At 35.8% G+C, this 22,130-nt stretch overlaps 2 protein-coding genes across 30 annotated transcripts in view; both read right to left on the bottom strand.

The window, feature by feature from the left end:
* Positions 1-73: 73 nt before the first annotated feature.
* chpt1 (choline phosphotransferase 1) lies at positions 74-10,619 on the bottom strand. The gene is made up of 8 exons (XM_067391980.1): positions 10,187-10,619; positions 5,745-5,892; positions 5,127-5,268; positions 4,941-5,025; positions 3,277-3,408; positions 2,926-3,084; positions 2,668-2,793; positions 74-1,447 (listed from the first exon to the last, which is right to left on the bottom strand). The coding sequence occupies exons 1-8, from the start codon at positions 10,424-10,426 to the stop codon at positions 1,331-1,333; spliced, it is 1,149 nt and encodes a 382-aa protein (XP_067248081.1). The 5' UTR covers positions 10,427-10,619; the 3' UTR covers positions 74-1,330.
* Positions 10,620-11,576: 957 nt separating this feature from the next.
* The window catches only part of mybpc1 (myosin binding protein C1), a 41,729-nt gene continuing 31,175 nt past the window's right edge, over positions 11,577-22,130 (bottom strand). For 9 of the 29 annotated variants that reach the window (XM_067391958.1, XM_067391959.1, XM_067391957.1 and 6 more), the window contains 3 exons: positions 20,596-20,732; positions 19,140-19,326; positions 11,580-13,240 (listed from right to left, as the gene is read on the bottom strand). In XM_067391958.1, the coding sequence (XP_067248059.1) occupies positions 13,131-13,240; positions 19,140-19,326; positions 20,596-20,732 (434 nt within the window). In that variant the 3' untranslated portion in view covers positions 11,580-13,130. Of the gene's footprint in view, positions 13,241-16,158; positions 16,199-19,139; positions 19,327-20,595; positions 20,733-22,130 lie in introns of all 29 variants that reach the window. The other 20 variants (XM_067391965.1, XM_067391964.1, XM_067391962.1 and 17 more) reach the window with 7 other exon arrangements.

Here is a 22,130-nt window from a genome sequence, read left to right on the forward strand (position 1 = left end):
TTCATCAGTACCAAAACCCCAAAACCCACAGAAACTAGACTTTAGACAGGGTTCTATTCAAATCACACAAAATTTATTGTTTTATTAGCCCTTTGGGAGGAGATGATTCTAAGCAGGCAGAGATAGTGCATCATAAAACAGGCACAGAGGATCAACACCCCCCCCAAAATCCCTCGAAACCCCCTCCAAAAAACTCTTGTCCCTGTTTTTGTGCACAGCCACAATCCTTGACAATTACGTTCTTTCAATTATTATTTTTGTTTTAAACAGGCTTGACTTAATTTCACACTAAATTCAGTCAGATTATTAAAATAAATACATACACTGTAATCACTGGACAATCACAAAAAGTTTCCTATTACTTCTTAAAGCTACAATGGCTGTTTGGGCAAAGTTTATTTCTGATTCTTATTTTTTATATAAAGTCTTGCGAGATCTACAAATAGCTGCTTTTTTAATGACAGTAAAAATCCTAAATGGTTCTGTGTTGTAAACCATTGGCAGTTTGTCGACTATATGAGGTCTTAAAAACAATAACGAAATATGTAATACTTTTGTACTTTACCAAGATCAGAGGTATAAAAAGAAGTCTAAATAAAATGATGGACATTATATGATTTAGAAAATGAGCTTAATAAAAAAAAACAGCAGATTATTAATTGATTGCCCAAACTGCAGTTGTAGCTTCCCTTTTTTGTTTAAAATTCACAAACATGATCAAACCCAAAAAACAAAGTGCAAATCTATTCTGATGAATACTACAGTGAGACAAAAATGTTTCCTCCCATTAATTATTTTTTGAACTATTCTTGGATTCTTTCCTCTCATCTTTATCTTTGATCAAATGCTTTGGATGAGAAATATTTAGGTTTTTTTTCTATTCAAACTTTTTGGCCAATTCAAATTAAGTTAAAGATTATTTGATTTCTCAACAATTTCCAATGTATTCTTTAAAATTATAATTATAATAATAATAATAATCTATAGTTCATTCTAGCACAAAATGAACCATTTCAAGGCAACAGAAAACATGGCTAAGTGACCCCCTGGCCTTGAGGCCGTGTTTTGTACATTTCGTGGTCTAAACTTTTTCTTTTCATCCAGTGAGTTATTCTAGTGTACATTAGTGTAGTTAAAAAAACAATATGAGCTGGTCTTACTCAAGATGGTCTGGTCAAACCTGGCAAAACGTACAGTTCTGTTAGTCTGTGGTGGTCACGCTGTCAAGGCCGTTGCGGTTTTGGTTGGTGGGGTTCTCCTGCTCTACTTTGAGAAGCGGGACGACATCTTCATTCTTCGATCCCGCTTCCTCCTCCCGCCGGGCAAATTGTCAGTCTCTGTGGGAGTGGCCCTGTGGGGTGATGCTGAAAACTCGGATTCGTAGGTGCGAGGCGATTTGCAGGCATAGACTCGTGCAGTAACGCACCAGATCCACCAGGGACAGCACCTAAACAGCAGTGATTGATAAGACAGGCTTGTTTAGTTTTTACTCAAATGCTTTTTGCTATGGAAGCTTGTTTCTGCCATGGAATTAAAAAAAAATTATCTCACAATTTTGACTTTATTCAAAGACTTTATATATAGAAGGACGGTGCACTCTTATTATGAATGGGAGAAAGTGCAACACGCAATATGGCGGAATAAATCCCCCCTTCTAAATGAGAGCCAATCACCGATTGGTAGAGTCACTGTGTCACTGCAGCTGCCGTTAGAAGCTCTGGTTATACAGAAACAGTCAGACGAACACTTCCTATAGAGATGTACACTTAGGACTGCGCATGCCATGCACATTAGCTTGATCCAGCCTGAAAAATGCTGTTTTTTGTAAAGTTTCAAGCCCTTTATGAGACAGTTGTCAGATTTCATTGGTGATTTCAAATTTGAAATTTTTTATCAATCTTGGTGGACAGCTTTGGAGAATTTGATGTTTCCCCATTCAAAGAGATAGGAGATGCACTTGCATGCCCGAGAGTTGTTTCAAAGATGGCCGCCGAGTGAAATGACTTGTCTTAAAGGATTAGTCCACTTTCAAATAAAATTTTTCTGATAATTTACTCACCCTGATGTCATACAAGATGTTCATGTCTTTCTTTCTTCAGTAGAAAACAAATGAAGGTTTTTGATGAAAACATTCCAGGATTATTCTCCTTAAAGTGGAGTTCAATGGGCACCAAACGGTTGAAGGTCAAAATTACAGTTTCAGTGCAGCTTCAAAGGGCTTTAAACGACATTTGGATGACATGGGGGTGAGTAAATTATCAGGAAAATTTTATTTGAAAGTGAACTAATGCTTTATAGGGACTTTGCTTTATCACAATTGCGAGTTTACATCTCGCAATTCTGACTTTCTCAGAATTGTGAGACAGTCTTGCAATTGCATGTTATAAAGTTTGCATTCTGGAAAAAAAGCTCACAACTCTGACATTTTCTCACGATTTTGAGTTTATATCTCAAAATGCTGAAGAAAAAAAAAAAGCCAGAGTTGTGAGACAAAAAGTTGCAGTTAGCATAATTTATTTTATTCTGTGGGAGAAACAAGCTTCCATAATTTGTTCATAAAATGCATTGGTCATAAACCATTTAGCTTTATAGTATGTTTGAAAAATCTTCAAAAATAAAGTGAAAAAAAAAACACTGAAGCATTATACGCTAATGTTTCTGGCTCACCATGGCGATCCAAAGCACGATGTGTTCATCAATGAAGCTGTTGAAATACTGATTTAGGAAGAGGAGTCCAGGACCAATGAAAGCTGAGTCAGGAAGATGAAGCTCACTCTTGGTCATATGGGCCACCTGCAAAGCAAAGCATATCTGAAAACACCTTATGCATTTTTGATCGTTTTGGATGACTGGTTAAGGAAACAACGATGCTCATTGTAACTAAAAATTCCTCATGTAGGCACCAGCTACATGAGAAACACTCACCACCAGCTTATTTGAGATCTTGGCGATCACCATGCCAAATGTAAGAACATAAAGGCAAGGATGGTGCTCAAAAAGCTGACTGGAGGACTTTTTAAAGATGATGAAGGCCAGAGTGAGGATGAGGCCAATGTGTAGACCAGGAGACAACACACTGGTATCCTAAGGAAGATACGCACTGTTAAAGTACTAAGACCACAATTCTTCACTTTGCATTATGTTAAACCTTGCAAATGAGTTATAATATGAAGCATTAAGCTAAAAAAAAAACATGACTGAAATAGGATTCAGTGCTGTTAAAGAACAGAAACAATGAAGACCTCAATGACCCATGCACTGCTGGAGTGCACTTACTGCGACAGTTGAGCCGTTCTTGCCCACACCACCATTCAGGATGACGTAGAAGTAGTTATAGGTTGAATACAGGAACCCGCCGATGATGCCGAGAATTGGAAAGGTTTGCAAATTCACACCAAGAACAGGCAACTGGTTGAAAGATATGAGAATATATAATATGAGAATAGCTGTTAGTTTGTGTCTCATGTGAGCAGGGGTGCTGGGAAGAGGCAAAGCTAAAGCTCTGAGCATGCTTTACATGGGGAGGTTAGAAAAGACTGATGTGCGTGTTGACTTATTCTGCTGTTTTCTGCTTTTTTGGCAAGATCATGTCTATGGGTGACTGGTAGCCATGGTAGCAGTTTTACCTATATTTACCTTTTCACAGTCTTTTTGTCCTTCGACAGGAGGCAGAAAACAAAAGAACACACTCAGAAGGGGGGCTCTGTCATGATTCACAGTTTTGGAGGATCTGAATTTTTTTTTTTTTGGTTCCCCCAGTAAATTGTCTATAATATTTAATATATTATAGTCTGTCGAATCCTTTTAAAAGAATGATCTGAAACCATGTGTTAACTACAAGCACCCAGTTGTCACAATGCAACTGAGGTTATTATTTTAAATAATAATAAATTAAATGTACTTATATTCATTATAATATTAGTATTGTGAATAAAGGTAAATAAAAACTACTCATAATCATGATTTATTACATTTTACTATATTAACCTAAATATTTATTATGATATTAGTGTGAATAAACATGTAAATGAATAAAAACTACTAATAAAGATTAATATTAAATTTGCCTAAATGTATTATTTTTATTATAATATTAGTATTGTAAGTAAACTTGCAAATAAACAAAAAAAAAATATATATATTATTATATTATATTTACCTAAATGTATATTATTATTATTATTATGTTAGTATTGTGCATAAACATATAAATAAACATAAATTAATATTTATATTATTATTATGTTAGTATTGTGCATAAACATATAAATAAACATAAATTATTAATAACTAATATTTATATTTATATCAATTTAGGTAAATATATTATAAATCTATCTATATAAATATAATAATATAAATATAAGTTATTTATTTACATGTTTTTGTTTATGCACAAAACTAATAATAATGATATAATAGATATTTATATTATATTTACCTACATTTAATATATTAGTATTTTTATTATTATTTTGTTTTTTGTGAATAATCTTTAAATAATTAAAAAATATTAATAAAAAGATGTGAAATCACACGTGAGGAAAAAGATTTGCAATATATATTGATATATAAATCAATGATTGTACACATATGGTTTGATGCAAAAAAAAATTTTGAATTAGTAGGCCAGAAACATTATAAGCTCACTTTGATGTTACAGTCAGAAGTTACTTAAATATATCAAATATAATAGCAGTCAATTCACACAAAATGATACTTGTAAGTAAAATTATATTATTTCAGACTAATAAGTAACTCAGCAACAAGTCAAAAATAGACATGGAGTGTCTGTTTTCCATTTGAAACCACACTGTGACTGGCCACAATGGACTTTTCCAGTGTAGATGGTTTGGGAGTGAATTTATGAACATTATGAGAAAGAAACTTCAGAGGCTCAGTGTGATGCAAAAGTCTGTTAAAGAAGGTGAATGACGTACCCTAGTTTCCCAAAGACTCACTCCTCCGAATGCTGTCATGATATACATGATTACAATAGCAATCTGGACCTCTGTCACGTCAACCCTGCAGAAACCGTTTGATAAAATACAGTTTGAAAAAAAAAATCACACAGACAGACAGGTTCAATGAATTCAGTCGAATAAGCCGTGAACAGATGCACTCACAATCCGAAGCGGAGTGTTCCAGACACGTACGTCTGCCAGTGTGCGCAGAAAAACATGAACATGCCCACAAAGCCACAAAAAAACATCCAGTTAGGGTAAGCGCCGATCCCACAGGATATACACGTTCCCACAGCAACAAACACTAAGAGAGCAATCCAATTAGAATGCTGTTAATATGTATAGATGTAAATAAATACACAACAAACAGCATAAATCTACTACTAATCAATGAAAATATTATACAATATCTATCCACTATTATTATTGGAAACAATAATACATAGAAAATAGACTTTTTCAATGTTTTTAGGATGTTGCTAGGTGTTTGCTTACAATTTAAAAGCAGTTTGTTCAAATCACTAACTGTAAGTATAAACAACACAAAAGCTGTCACTGGGGCGGTACCTTTTTTTTCCTTTTAGGTACTAATATGTACTATTAAGGTATGAATATGCACAATTTAGGTACAAAAGTGTACCTTTCGAAAAGGTACTGCCCCAGTGACAGCTTTTGTACCTTTTTTTCTGAGAGTGAATAGTAATACTGCTGGTTTCCTGAGAAAGCACTACTAAATATTATTCATTATTAAAAGACGAAAGGTTGTCTGGCTGGTTATACCTGTTGAAACAGCGTCACAGCCATGATCAAAGAGCTCCCCAAGAGCTGAGCTGCTATTGGTCCGTCTGGCCTGCTTTCCATCAATGGCATCCAGTGATTGGTAGATGAAGAGACCTAACGCGCTTAGAATAAAGGCCCAACCTGGAGCCTAAAAAGGGTAGATATGAAGGAAAAAATAAAGGCTGAGCCAACATTAACTGAACAAATGAGCATATTTAAGACCCAGTTCTTCTTGTTTGACTGGGCTCAAAGCCAATGAGGCATAATCATTTTTCCAAATCATATTAAATGCTCTTTCTTGAGATTTTTTATTTGCAGTTTCTTACATTCAACCACTCAAGCTTTCAGATCTCTTGTGCCAAGAGAGAAAACAAAACCTAAAACTAAACTTTGACCTCTAACTGTAGATACGGATGGTTTATATTATTTTGTGCGAGACTGAAAACAAAACTTATCAAGGTTAGCAAACATGGACACAAAGGAGCTTTTTTTTTTATCTTATTTCCTTTAATAGATACAGTTATCTCGACTATTTTGCCATAATTTAATTTGCTGAGAGGTGATTTTGGAAAGAAGCATTTCAGCCATAAACATTATTCAAAGGTAACTAAGCAGAGTGAGAATAATCAAATAATGTGAAAGAAAGAAAATGTAGCTATAGATGTGAAATGACTTAAATCCTTAGACAAAACTGGCATAATTGTCTTCCCTGGATTATTGCCTCCTTTGATTTAATGCTCAGTTTGTTGCTTATCCAGGCCTCTAAAACATTAAGATTAGATTGGAAATATAAGATTTAGCATATTAATATAGGTGTAATATAGTAACAGGTGTCATAATAAGAGTTATAAAATGGTTATTTCCTGTCCTTGATTCTGATTGGCCAATGGCTGTGTTTTATTCATGATAAAACACTGCTATGACTGCTTTACCCAACGGTTCTGTGTATCACTACACAACACCTTTAGCAACCACTCTTAACAACATAAACTATTTGTTCTCAATTAATATTGTTCATTGAAGCTTACTGTATTATGTAGAAGAGTATTGTGAGAAAAAGATCGAGTGAGTGATCCTTCAGGTCAGTCCTACGTTTTCCCGTGACTGACAGCGCTAGTCAAAGCATTTGTCAGTTGTGTCTTGTTCCGTGTTCACAACAACTCAGACTTTTCAATGTAAAAGTCTTCACTACTGACTGACACACTCATAAAGACAGTCTTTGCCGCCATCTAATAGTGGAATAATGTAACTTCTGTTGCTGTTCACGGTCAGGGACTTTCCAGCAGAAGGAAGGCTTTTAGTGAAAGCGTTAACTTATAAGTATTTTTTGCTTTAATATTTGAATCGTGTGGTAACCGTTTTATAAAAGCAATAAGGTACTTGAGGCTAGTGCTGTATCGTGAATAAGCTCTTCAGCTGTGACTTATTCACGATACAGCACAGCCTCTCGTATTGTATTGTTATATAAAGACTGTGTCTGTGAATAACCAATACAACATTGTGTAGTGCTTTGAAATAATCGTGGATAATGCTAAATGCTAAAGATAGTAAAGGTGTGTGTGTGTACTTGTACAATCTTTGTGTGGACCGGTTTGAGTTTTAGACCATCGGATTGAAGACATTTTGACTAGTCCTCAATTTCTGAGTCCCCTTTAAAGGCCTGTTTGAGGGTGAAGACAAGGTTTTAGGACAAGGTCATAATTAGGTTAAGGGTAGGTTTAGGGAAAGGGTTTGGGTTAGGCACTTAGTTGTGATGGAAAGGGTAAGGATCTAGAGATTGCACTGTGTCAATGAATGTCCTCACAAAGACAGATGTACAAGTGTGTGTATGTAATAGTCCAGTGTGGGCAAAAGTCCATGTAGCCTACTGGGTCGATTTCCCAGAGAGTAGATGTAGGCCATCTGGTTTCACTGCGCATTCACAAAACAAAATAAACCCCCTGCATGTTTCAGATCCATCACTTAAGTACTTTTCATTAAAAAAAATAAAACTCTTGAAGGCCTCTAATGTATTAAATAATTCTCTCTGTTAGGTCTGTTACTGTGGATGTGATTCCTAAATCTATCAGGTGGTTGTTAGGAGAACAGGACACACAACTCAATATCAGGCCTATGCAGTTACATGAATTTATATTATATCGATTCTGATATTAAACACAGATACTGATAATTTACATCGTACTAAAGTAACTGGAGATGATGCACTGTAAGTAGTTGTCAGATGAAATGTGGGCCTAAATATGTTGATAAAAATATTGAGGTGTGTATTATCTGATATCTTAATGCCTTTTGTTTTAAATTACGCAACACTTACACTACTGTTCAAAAGTTTGGGGTTGGGATGATTTTTTAATTTTTTAAATGTTTTTGAAAGAAGTCTCTTATGCTGACCAAGGCTGCAATTTAAAAAAAAAAAAAAAAAAAAAAAAAAAAGAGTAAAAACAGTAATATTGTGAAACACTTGTCTGAGTATATTTTAAAATGTGCTGAATTTTCAGCATCTTCAGTGTCTCGTGATCCTTCAGAAATCATTCTGATATGCTGATTTGGTGCTCATGAAACTATTTTTTTAATATCATCCATGTTAAAAATGGTTGTGTTGCTTATTTTTATGGAAACCATGATACATTTTTTTCAGGATTCTTTGACAAATAGAGTTCAAAAGAACAACATTTATTTAAAATACAAATATTTTGAATGAATTATGAATGCTTACTTATAAGTTTACGTTTGAATGCCATGTTTACAAAAAATATAATGTTAATTATTAGGTTTAGAAAAAAAATAGTTCCAGTCTTCTAATTTGATTCATAATTTAAAAAAAAAAGAAAATTGTGAGATTAAAAACACACTCATAATTGTGCTGTCGTAGTGAATATCAGCACAGTTGATATTACCTGTGGCCTTGTGCTAATATTCAGTACAGCAGCTCTTGCAATATTGATTAATTATATATTTTCAAAGTAGGCAATAAGGTACGAGAGGCTGTGCCATATCATGAATAAGTCACGGCTGAAGGACGTTGTTAGGCCTGCAACCCCTTCAGCTGTGACTTATTCACAATATAGCACTAGCCTCGAGTACCTTATTGCTTTTATAAAACGGTTACCACACAATACAAATATTAAAGCCAAAAATATATATCAATGCAACTTTCATGAAGTAAACTTTCACTAAAAGCCTTCGTTCCGCTGGAAAAAACAGTCCCTAACCGTGAACAGCAACAGAAGTTACATTATTACGCCATTAGATGGCGGCAAAGACTGTCTTTATGAGTGTGTCAGTCAGTAGTGAAGACTTTTACATTGAAAAGACTGAAAAAACAAGACGCAACTGACAAATGCTTTGACTAGCGCTGTCAGTCACGGGAAAACCCCTTAAATGTTAAAAGGACAAGATATTGCAGCAGACATTTAATCAGATGTTTTATTATGAACAGGACTGACCTGAAGGAAAGTGCTCAATCTGAATGCAGGTAATAAACTCGTTCAATCGATCTCTTTTTCATAATTTTTATAAATAAATAAAGAGTTGCTAAGTGTGTCGTGTAATACACAGAACCATTGGGTGAAGCGGTCATAGCCGTGTTTTATCGTGAATAAAACACAGCTATTGACCAATCAGAATCAAGGACAGGAACTAACCGTTTTATAAATATTTTTATATGATTATGATATGAATTATATTATTATTTTGGGCAACTTGACCAATTAGTTTGTCTCCGGGTCAAAGTTCACTCTAAACTCCCTTTATCTGTGTTCTATCTTGGCAACAGGTGGGTTAAAGTTGTGCATTCAGCAGCAATCTCCAGAGCTGCATAGCAATAAACAGAGGAATCTGGACTTTGCCAGTGGACTATAGTCTGTGATTCTGGAAATATGACACAGGGTACTGTGACATGTGGTCAACAACAGTGCAGCCCAGAATCAGATAGACAGGGTCAACAGCTAAAATAGCAAACAGTGATCTGTATGGTCAATAAATCTGATAAAGCAGATGCTTACAATGCCTTGCAAAGCTACAACGTCAGGTAACACTTTATTTTAAGGTGAGGTAGTAACATGTACTACTTACTATAGTAACAGTAAATGACGCATAGTTACAAGTAACTAACCCCAAACCCAACCCTAATCTTTAACCTATAGTAAGTACACGTCCTCAGTCCTTATTTGTGTAATTACACTGTAATAAAGTCAACTTAAAATAAAGTGTAACCAAACGTGAATCGATAAACCAGTATGCTACAACAGACAGTGACCAAAAATGCACAACCACGAAGCCACAAATTGTCACTTGTGTATTTATAGTCTTTGTTCAGCACCACCGAAAGCAATGCAGTCCAAAATGTGAGTGTTTATTTTTAAAACTGACGTGGCAGGGCATTTAAATAGAATGAAACACGTAACGCTGTCACTCAAAGTTTCGCTCGCGTCCGAACTCACCTCCTCCGTGGCCGTGGGACTGTAATACACGAGAATGACCGTCGTTAATATGTTAATGATGAGTCCAGTGATGGTCAGCGTGTTCGGCGCAACCCACGTCGGGATCTGCTGGACCAGCCAGTTCCAGTATATCTGGCAGGGCGGCTCGAAGAGAGAGCGACCGCCCGCGCTGTACTTGTGTTCCTCCAGGCGCTTGAGCTGGACCGCGGACAGCGGCCCCGGACACGCGCACTGAGGCATTATGATCACTCTTTTGGCAGGGTCAGTGCAATGTTTTGGTCCTAATCCCCAGGTGTCCACTTAGAAGACGACATTAGCTTGCGGTGGTTACGTGTGGAGAGTCATTTTGATGAGCGGAACCGACAGCCTCCTCCGTTCCTAATAGTTGACAACAGATAAACGTAGAGGCGCAGGAAACTGCCGTCCGGAAGAGGACACAGCCGGGAAATTTGAACGGCTGCGGTACCGCGTCTTACCACCAGGGGCGCAGATGTTGATGTTTTGGTTTACATTACAGGCAGTCTTGTTAATTAATTAAATTGATTAAAATCGTTTTCTCTTATTGAAATGCAGCTGAAGTAAAATAAAGGGTAAATATTAGATGAAAAATTTCAACTTAATTAAGTTAGATGCAAAGGCAACATTTCAGATTTTGGTTTAAGTTGGTTTCCCCCTGAAATCAAAATTTAAATTATGAAAATGTTAACCTTAATGTTATGAATAAGCTGGTGTGTTCCAAAACAATGACAAAATTCGCATTTAGGAGATATAAGCATTCAAATCTTACAGTCTCTCACTTCCGCTAAAACGGATCACAGATTTTCATGACATCACATCGCACTTCAGCTTCACATCAAATCTTCGGTCCAATCAAATGCTCTCTAGAATCTGAAGTCCCGCCTCCTCCTACGCTCTTACAAACGCTGAAGCCTCGGCTGAAATCAGTCATTTGTTCACTTTTACTAGTTTCTACATAGTGAATGGCACATAGTGCACTACATAGAGAATAGGGAACGATTCAGACAGTGTAAATAGTCCGTTTTCACGCTAGTGTCACATGAACCGCCGCAACGCGAGCAAAGTCTGCTCCGGTCCAGAGACACAAGAGCACAAAGCGGATCATATGCGCAAGTCGGCACAGACCGCAAAACTTATCGGACCCATTTAAATTATATATAAAAGTATATAAGCAATATAAAGGACATTATGAGGAGAAACGGTTAGAGATTAGAAGGAAACTGAGGTTTTACAGAGTTTAACAGCTCTGACGAGCTGTAACATAAACAAAATGCTATTGGCTATTTTAAAAAAAGGGGCGGGGCTGTTCGATATATTGCCCTGTCTTCCTGTTTCAGTTGAAATTATGTCAACACATGAATAATGCTGCATGTTCCAACACTCTTCAGTGGGCCTTTAAAAAATACTTAAAAAATATTTGTTTTCTATTTAGCTGCAATTAAAAAAAAAACTAATAGAAATGACACTAGAAATCACTAAAAATAAAACGTGAAAATATAAAAATAAAAGCTAATTTAAAATATTAATAACTAAATATTACTGAAATGACATTGATTTCTGGAGGTGAGCAGGTATTGACTAACACCTGTCATACCTGCCCTCATATTTCTAGAAGGGTGAAAATCATGGAGGCGATTTGACCCAAATTAAGGCCGAAATAAGTCAAAACAGAAAAGTTGAAGAGGATTTTTTTTGTAGTAATTTAATTATATGTGTTTCAAGCGGGTAACCACAAAATTTTGATTACAGTCATTGTGCGTATTTTTACAAATAGATGTTCATGAACATTTAAAAATTGTTTTGGTAACCATAGTAACAATACATTGTTTGAGCACTTTTCATTCATTTCGGTTCATTATTGAACAGAATGTTGGCAAATCATAAATACTGTCCTTATTTGTGACTGTGTTATAGATGTTTATGATGTTTTGTTTATTATGTACTTATGCACAATTTTATGCATTTTTGTAGAAGTGTCTTTGCACTGAAAATTCCAAAAGAATAAAGTTGTACTTTAAATACCCGAATGATGCATTTAATTAACCGAAAAAATGAAATGTGGAATGTTGGCCATTACAATTTAGCGTCAAATATTTCTAAACAACTAGACTTGAATTTCCAAATGGTTTCCTAAAGGTTACAAAAGAAATGGGATCATTTTTTTTTATTATTATTTAGAAATGATTTGAACCCTGATATAGATAGAGACAGAGAAGCAATATAGATTGATAAATAAAACATCCAAAGGATATCTAGCAAGAGAAACAAACAAGCCTCCCTAAAAAAGGCATAAATGAATAAAATAAAATTTGTAATTATGCATAATGGAGAAAGGAGAAGGCTATATTGCAATCTGCAGAAAAATAAGATACTTTCTAAAACAAGAAATAAACACGTTTTTCATATAGAGACATTTATTCAGCTGTCATGCTAAAATGAACATTGGCATGTACTATCAAGAAACAAACATGTCTCTCTCACCCTGTCTGATCTGCCAGTTGCACAGTACTGATATTGCTAATCTAAGTGTATTTCAGTAGATTCATTAGAGAATGATGCTGGAAAACTCAGGGGTAAAATCAAACGGGCAGAAAAAAAGGACAAGAAAGACAGAAACTGCAAAACCCAGACCCAGAAAAACATAAATGAACCGCATCACCATACTGTATAACTGATTGCTCTGTCTTTCGCAATAAAATGTGTATCTGTGATATATTTTGAAGCTACAATCCAGTTCACTAAAGACATGCATCTGTGTTTCAGTGGCACTTCTTAAAACACAGCTTTACACGATTGCACAGTGACAGACACAGACGTTTCTAACTATAGATCCATGTCTGAACAAAGCATACCATGCCAAAGACACATCTGCCATAATTTGTAGTAGTGACAGGGATATCTGGGTAATCATTGAGTGAATCAGCCTTCAGTTGGATCCTTTCTTCTCTGATTCTGACTTCTCAGATTCGTTCATGTACTTATCAATGAGGTGTAATGGAACGCCGCGCTTCATCAGCTCAAAGAACGTAAAACCTCCTGAAAGAGGGGAAGGATAGACAGAGTCAGAGAAATGACATTGAAAACAATGAAACTATGAGATACATATTTGTTCTTCACAGCGGTCACACATTTGGACACATAAGCCATGCTTTAAAATGTCTGAAAATCTTTGTATTATATAAAATATCAAACCTAGTGCCATTTATTTAATAAAAAATAAAAGTATATAAGCAATATAAAGGACATTATGAGGAGAAACGGTTAAAGACTAGAAGGAAACTGAGGTTTTACAGAGTTTAACAGCTCTGACGAGCTGTAACATAAATGAAATGCTATTGGCTATTTTTAAAAAAGGGGCGGGGCTGTTCGATATATCGCCCTGTCTTCCTGTTTCAGTTGAAATTACGTCTACACATGAATAATGCTGCATGTTCCAACACTCTTCAGTGGGCCTTTAAAACTTAATGTTTCATAAAAAATATGTTTGTAAGGTTTCAAATTATAAAACAAAAGATGAATTGTTCAAAACGTGGACGCTTGTTCGCCAAGACACCTGTATGAACTTCTGGAGAACTGATTTCTACCAGAAATCATCTTGACACAAAAAATGCTCAGAAAAGCCTGAACATAATTGTTTGCAGGCACACTTTTTAAAAGTACTTATTATGGAAACAATATAACAATAATGTAATGTTTTCTGATACTGCATGTTAGTTGCAATTACATGAAAATCCATTATCATAGTATAAATATGTATATTAAGTACAATTAGTTGAACTTTAGAGTGTTTTTTTTTTTTGAGCCAATTAAGTACATCTTTATGTGTAGTTTTATACTTTTATTGTCTTTGAAATATGGTTAAAGTGTTCTTCAGAATATACTGACAAGCATTTATAGTAAACTTAAATATACTTTATATGTCTTATATATGTATTTTTTCTAAATATATTTATAATTACCCATTTGTAACAATAAAATTGCAATTCATTACATTTAAAACATTACTGAATGTAATATCAAATAACACACTACAGTTAAAATTATAGCCAATACATGTGCTTTAGTAGTCACATCAAAATAAGTATACTTATTTAAAGAAGACATTATATTATTTAAACTATAAATTTACTACTGAAACTTTGAATTACAAAGTGAACTGTTGTGGCTGTTGTCAGACTGCTTGTGAATACAAAAATCTCACTGGATTATTACAAATAATGGCAAAATGAATGTTTGAAAATGTAAACTGATATTTCCCACCGACACACTACGGAAAAAGATATAAATAACTAGTTTTAAACCTTTAAAGACTTTTGCACAGTACTGTATTAGTGCATTTTTTTTTTTTCCCCACAAGGGTCGGTTTTGATATTTGGTAATGCAATGACATTCAGCCATTTTTAAGTGTGACTTAAGTGTCCAAAAACCTTTTGGGGCCACTGTGTACAGAGAGAAGAGGAAGAGACGGACAAAAAGAGAAGGAAAAGCAGTAAAATCAGGACAGGAATTTGTCAGTGTTCGGCAGGTGCAACACAAATGTTGAGGCAGTGAGTACAATCATATCTCTGCAAGCTTTTGCAGCTATTCAGGCGCTCAGTCATAACACATTTCATGATTGCTTATTTTTGCTTGCTGTAGCATGTTGAGCTGCATGATTGGTTGAATGCGCTCTAAATGAAGCTGCATTATGCAGTATGACCACCGTTATAAATTTACAAAGCACAACCGGCAGAAATAATACATAAGAATCGAGTTTTACTTTGGGCAGGGATGCTAGTATTGACTTTGTTTTGAATCTGAGAGAAAGAGAAATGGGAAACATCCCATTTTGTGGCAATTCTAGTGTCTATGACTTTTACTTCAGCAAGTTTACACTATGGTTTGATGTAATGAGTGAAGTAAATGTTACTTGTTACATTTATTTTGTCAAGTAATTAATTCACATTACTTTTTTAATTATAAATGTACTGTTGAAATCCATTCTCTTAGCCACGTTGGGAGAAATAGGGATAAAAGGTGCACATGTATGGTAAGTGTTGCGTAAGCATGATGGATATTGGTCTAAGGAGTGTGTCATGCTTCACTGACATGCAGATTTAAGTTTTATACTTCAAAATAGTGCTGGTAAATGAAAATATGCCATCGTTTTGTGGTATAACCTATATGTCACTGCATGCAAACTATGTTGGGGGGGGGACAAACACTTTAAAGTAGAACATCATAAAGTAGCATTTCCAGTGGCTGCAAGCCAAGCATTGCCCTTCCATTCTGCAGGAGAAAGAGTCTTAGTTAGATGCTGTTGAGAAAAAGTAATTTAACATGTTTTCATAATTAGTTACAGTACTTTTTTTATAATGATTAGCACAAAGTTTTACGTTTTAAAAGTAACATTTCCCAACACTGACTGATTCTGTCGAAAGCATGCACAGTATAAATTCTGTAGATGTTTTCCTGGTCACCATGATTTTAAGTAAGACACACAAATAACATAATTTGTTGATCCTGGAACAACATTCCTGTCCGAAAATGTAGCTCTAATCCTATCCCTACCCCTAAACCTAACCCTACCAAAAACGTATCCCTAAAATCAGAGGGAAATGATAGGTGAATAACACCGATGTAAAAACAGCTAACCCTGGTTGTAAGACTAAACTTGACATAAACTGTAAATGTGTCCCTCAAATCTGATTGGAATGTTGTCCCAGGATGAACGAAGATGTTGATGCAGGGACAGGTTGTACTTGGTGAAATCACATTCACCCAGTTTTCCTATAAAACCTTAAACTGGTTCTTGGAGTTCTTGTAGAATCCTGTAAAACATTCTTGATTCAGGAATTCTCAAATTCTAGAGCATTACACACCAGCAAAGAGCAAAAGCAGGATTATTGGCAACCAAGGGATGCAGAATGAATGAAAAATAAGCTTCATATGCCCGAAACCATATGAAAGCTTACCTTGAATGAGAACAACACAGTAACTATTCCTGAGTGATGACTGGGGGAGAAAAGAAAATACGGATTAAACCCAAAGTTTACATGAGGGAGTTATTATGTGCCTCAGGGTACATCACTGACTTAGTCATTACAGATTTAACATGAAGGAGTTAAAGGACATAACACAGTCTACCAAGAGGGAAACACAGCAATATGGCAAGGTATGACAGAGTATGAAAACATATATATTTGTTATATTATACTATATACAATATATTTTATATATTGTATATGTATGGATATTTGATTTTTATAATAATATAATTAAATGATCTAAATATTGAAAGTTGATTCAGCTCAAAATAGCTTCAAATGTGAATGTACTAATGCTGGTAAAGTAATAATTAGGTTGTTTAAATCAACAGGTTAACACCGTTTAACTGTTATTTATGTATGTAATTAATTATTTTAAAAATGGCATTAACACATTTTATTTGACACAACTGATTGAGAGGGGTTTTTTATAGAGGTAATTTATTTATTAAATCAAACCCTGATGGGATGTTTAAGAACATTAAGTCATCTTCAGCCTTTGTATGGAAACATTTTATTCTCTTTAAAGCTCGAAAAAAACTAAATGCATTAATGTGCTAAGCGCATATAACACCTGTGCTTAATTGTGATTAAATATTTTAATTGGTTGCAAGCTGTAGTATTTGTTAATTTTATAAATTAATTCAGGTTTTAATACTGTATAAATGCTCTATTGTTGTTCTTGGCTATTACAAAAAAGAAAAGAGCCTCAGCATAACAAAGGATACTATTGTAAACAAGTGTAGAATACAAACAAATAGAATAAATATAAATGAATGGAATGGTGAAGAGAGCATTAAGCCTTTTTATCATATGGCTTACACTGTACTTACCCTTGAAATGCACAGAAGACATTGTTCATATAACCAGTTTAAAAGACAAAAACAGAATTAATGGTGGACCAAAGTGCTGTAATCGTGTGCACATTAATTGGTTGGTTAGGTGTAAAAATAGCGTGTAGGTTGGTAAGGAAATGAAGTTATATTGAGGTGCTCTTGAAGGCAAATGAACCCTTGTCAGGCTCCTCATTTAGTCTTTTGTTTAAGCTCTGCTGGTTACCTCATTGAAAATGACTGAGTTTTGAAAGCACATACAGGATAGTGGAATCAAACAGGGTTCTACGCAACAGTAAAGGCCCCGATATACTCAAGGTTTCGTTCTTCGCTTAGGGGTAAAAAGAAGTTTGAAATACCTTTGCAGCGATTCAGTTAGTGAACATTTTGACGCCACAAGGGATGTGTATATAAATGTGCTGCGTACTTTTCTCGCAATAACAAAATAAACACACAACAAAAAATTAAAGCGGTGAGAAAACAGTAGTTAAGAAAGCATCTGATCATAGAGCTCGTCAAGTTTATTTATATAACACTTAATACAATATATTGCTTTAAACTAAGCAAGCAGCTTTTTATAGTACTAAACTTGAAAAACAGTGTGTTGCTTTCAATTAGAAGTACAATTTTAATTTCTTCTCTAAGGCTACGTCTACACTAATCCGGATATATTTGAAAACGGAGTTTTCGTCTTAAAACGCTCCGCGTTCACACTATCATTTTCAAACGTTTTCCAAAAGTTGCTCATCCACACTGAAACGTATGAAAACACTTACATCCCCCTACTGCGCATGAGTAAAGCTTCGACCTGCGTCATTCCCGCTAGGCTTTTATTTACTTTCCGGCTCTTTGAAACTTTGAGGCAATGTCGAGGAAAGGCAATGAGTTTTTTAAATGGACCGACAGTGTGGTGGAGTTGTTGCTGCGAGTAACACAAGAGTATAAAGTGGCCAAAGCAAGCGAGAATGTAGACTGGGAGACGTGTCTTGGCTGAATTGGTCATATGACTGCTTAATATGACTAAAAATGCGTCATCGTATTCAAAAGCCTCCGTTTTTACAGTCCACACTACGACGCGAAGACGGCGTTTTCAAATTTATCAGCTTTGGAGAGCGTTTTCCAAAATCTATGTTTTCGTTGACTTAAAACACCGTCTCAGTGTGGACGGAAGGCCAAAATGGATAGAAAAATATAAGTTTTCAAACGAAAACGTATTAGTGTGGACATGGCCAAAAGCTTCTGAATACACCAAGCCGACAGTCGGCAGTTTTTGTTTGTCGGCCAACTAAGTTTTCTCAGTGTGCTGAAGTTGGTCCTCGCCGGCTTTTTTTCGGCTGATTCATTTTTTCGGCTGATTCAAACATATATGACAAATATGAGAACTCATTGGTCAGTCGGGCCATTTGATTATTCTGATTGACTGTTCAGCTACTGCCACCTGCTGGTATGGAAAGGCATTTCTTCTTACGCAGGCGTAGAACGGACGTGCTACTTAACTGTCGAGCATCGGTTTGTTGTGTCAGGGCAACTTTGTACCCAGAAGCTGCCGACTTGAGCCAAGCCCGCAGTCTGCTTTCATCGCCACTAGTTCGTCAGCGTCAGCTTGGTGTGTTCCGGGCTTAAAGCAGCTCTCCGGTGTGTTCGTGTTTTAACTCACGGACATCTGACCTCGATGGACTGAACAGAAAAATTAACCAGTGAAGATTTCAAAGGTATCAAAGAAGGTGGAGCCCCAGATTGACAACGTATTTCGCCACGGACCAATGGTAGTTTGAAGGTGTTTACCAACCAGAGTGAACTTTTCCGAAAAGTTTGCTTTGGCAAGCTATTTTGAACGCCTGAAACAAACAAAAAAAAGTTAATTTTCTGATAAGTTCTGATTTTGCTCAAAATGACCAGTTCGTTCTTTGATATCGCTTGAAGTATATTGGGGCCTTAACATTCCTCTTCAATGAAATTCAGGTGTAATATTCCACATTGAATCACTTCATGACTGTATATCCCTTAAACGAGTGTTTTTAAGATGCCTTATCCATATCTGAGGTAATGGATTATCATATTAATGCACAGACTAACCTTTGACCTCTAGTTTGCAGTCCACCTGAGCCTCTCCAAGGTCATTGACAGCCTTGCAGGTGTAAACACCTCCATCAAACGGGCTGGGCTTGCGGATCTCAAGCGTACACACACCCTGGTTGCTGAACATGCGGTAACGTGGGTCGTCTATGATGGTAATCTTGTTTTTCATCCAGATCACCTTAGGCTGAGAGCAGTAATGGAGTATAGTATGAATACACAGTAAACAACAGATAACATCACTGGTGAAGAGGAACCAAATCAGCATCAATCCATCAAACACATGGAGTGTGAATGGAGTGAAAACTGCTTAACTATCTTCTCACATGTGTTAGTTACAGTAGAGTATTGAGTTATTGACAGTAAGAAAATATGATCCAGTGAGTCTGTGCTCAAAGATTATAACTAGCAGGTGCTGTTAAGCCCATTGGGACACTCACAGGTCAGGCCACAAAGAACTAACTACAGGTGTAAAGCCATGAGCACATGGTTGGTGCCCAGCAAAATCACCCACAACCTTGTGTGGGTGAAGGGCCAATAAGTTTTCATAGGATCATTGGAATTCATGTATTACTTCTTCAATGCATGTAATTTTTACTCCTATTTTCTTTACTTCAGGTCATTTAGCAAGGGTTGAATTTCTTTTATCCTGTTTACACCTGGTATTAGCATCAGTTTAAGTTGACAGCACTAAATATAGATTTAAACAAATGTGTGGTGATCAGATTACTCAAATTATATTCAGAGGCTTTTAGAAACTCATGTGACCACGTTGCATTTGTTGTATAAATGATGATACTATAAATCCTAATGTGTCAGTGAAAGTTATTTAAAATAATAATACCACAAAACTAGCTGATTTTTCATTGATTTTTTCTCTTATTAAATGCAGTGATACAATGACATAGTTAGTGATTTCAGGTGTAAACAAGGACTTTATGTCTTGTGATCTAAACTGAAGTGTGCTTGAAAAATGGACTTACCTGTCTCAGGTGACAAAATGTGGCAAAATAAAAAATTTTAAAAGAATAGTTCACCCAAAAATCATTCTGACATAATTTTGTCATCTGTCAGCCTCAAGTTTTTCCAAACCTGTATTAATATCTTTCTTCTGTTGAACACATAGGAAGATATTTGGAAAAAAATCAGTAGCCAAACAGATTTCGCCTCCCATTTATCATAGTTGGAAAAATAAATACTATGGTATTCAATGGGGGATGAGATCTGTTTGGTTACTGACATCCTTCCAAGTATCTTCCTTTGTGTTCAGCAGAACAAAGAAACTCATACAGGTTGAGGACCACTTGAGGATGAGTAAATGATGACAGAATTTTCATTTTTGGGTGAACTATCCCTTTAAGGTGATATTTTTCCCAGTCATCTCAATGGCAAAAAGTGTCCCAATTTATCTGAATTTACCCTACCTTTCTAGTATTGTGTCCTGCCAGTCACCTACCCTAGGGTTGGCACGCACACTGCAGTTCAGGGTGGCGTTGTACCCAGCTATGGCGAAGGTGTTGATAAGCGGCTGAGTGAAAGTGGGCGGTTCGGTGAAGTCGCGGTCATTATACTCTGGGTTCTTCAGTTGCAGGCCTGATTGAGAGGGAGAGTGAGAGGGAGAGCGAGAGGAAGAGGAGGAGGAGGAGGAGTGAGAGGGGAAGGGAGAATGGGACTTTGCATGATACAAGCCGAGAGCTGTATCATGGGGGAATTTCCCTTATGTGATGAGGAAGAGACAACATTTATCATCAGCAATGGCAAAGCGTGACACACACAGTCTGTTAAAGATGAAATCTGCACTTGGGAACACACATGGTTACTGTTGTCACAGTAATTTGTGGCTAATAAATTTGTGGCTTTGTGTTTGTAGTATATAGCGAGTGTATATGGAGATGTATCAGGGAGAATCATCAAATTGTGAAGCTACTATAAAGTGCAGAACGTACCTTTAACATTCCAGGAAAGCCTTTAAAGTTCCTTTGTGTCAAAACTCAGACTTTACACCAGGGAAGTGCAATCCTGCTCAAACACCAAACCTTGATTAACAGGTTCATGTGCTAAATTCTGCAGGCAAGTGTCCCAATTGTCATATTATCCATTCTAACACAACATAAGATTAGAATTAGTGTGTCCTTATATGAGTGTTATTTATATGCTATTATAGTTATTAATATTTTGCATTAGCTTTTATCTTTATATTTTCAGTGTCCTTTTTAATTTTAGCCTTGTAATATCAAGATATGTTCTCATACTGGCACACTGTAAATACTCAGATTATGTACTTTCCCATCTCCAGCAACATATATACTTTTAGTGTATATTATATGTAATCAAACTGGGACACAGACTTCATCTCCAAGAGCAAGACTGAACGACCCTCCTTTACACCATGTTCAGGGACGTGCATTTAAATTAAAATCCTGACTAAATATATAAAGGCAGACCAAGTAGGATGTTGATTAGTAAAGTAGTGTTAATTAAGACATCAGCCCTCAAGGCTGTAAATTCCCCTGTGATTTCTTAGATTATTAGAAAACATCACATAAGTCCACATCAGCCAGGCCTAAATTACTACTATAAAGCAAATTTGTTAGGCTTAAGAATTTTGATTAAAACTGCTGCAAGCGATTTAACGACGCCAAACAGATTTATCCGAATCAACATACAGTTTTATTTTATTGTTTTGTTTTGTTTATTTTAGTTTGACATGACATGACATGTGTTCCCTGTTACTCAAACACATGACCTTGACATTGTGAACACCATGCTTTATCAGCTACAGGAATACTCAAACAGTTACTTAAACACTTCCACTAGTAGTCCCACCCCAAATTCCCACCATTGGTTGAGGTTGGATGAGAGCAAGTTTTTTGATTGGCTAAAATGCACAGATACTGTTTTGCTGTTTACAGGGCTGTCATAGCTTAAAAATGTCATATTTTGCCCCTTTTCAAAGTCTTGATTTTGTTTTTCAGGTCTACTAGAATAGGT

Source organism: Chanodichthys erythropterus, chromosome 8 (genome assembly GCF_024489055.1).
Source record: "Chanodichthys erythropterus isolate Z2021 chromosome 8, ASM2448905v1, whole genome shotgun sequence".
Classification (NCBI taxonomy): domain Eukaryota; kingdom Metazoa; phylum Chordata; class Actinopteri; order Cypriniformes; family Xenocyprididae; genus Chanodichthys; species Chanodichthys erythropterus.

What these genes read in the sequence shown, in the direction of transcription:
- chpt1 (XM_067391980.1), bottom strand. Translation starts at nt 10,426, where the DNA reads ATGCCTCAGTGCGCGTGTCCGGGGCCGCTGTCCGCGGTCCAGCTCAAG. An exon ending in CTGTGACGCTGTTTCAACAG is followed by an intron (nt 5,269 to 5,744) that starts GTATAACCAGCC and finishes TTGCTCTCTTAG; the next exon opens with TGTTTGTTGCTGTGGGAACG. An exon ending in GGAACACTCCGCTTCGGATT is followed by an intron (nt 5,026 to 5,126) that starts GTGAGTGCATCT and finishes CGGTTTCTGCAG; the next exon opens with GGTTGACGTGACAGAGGTCC.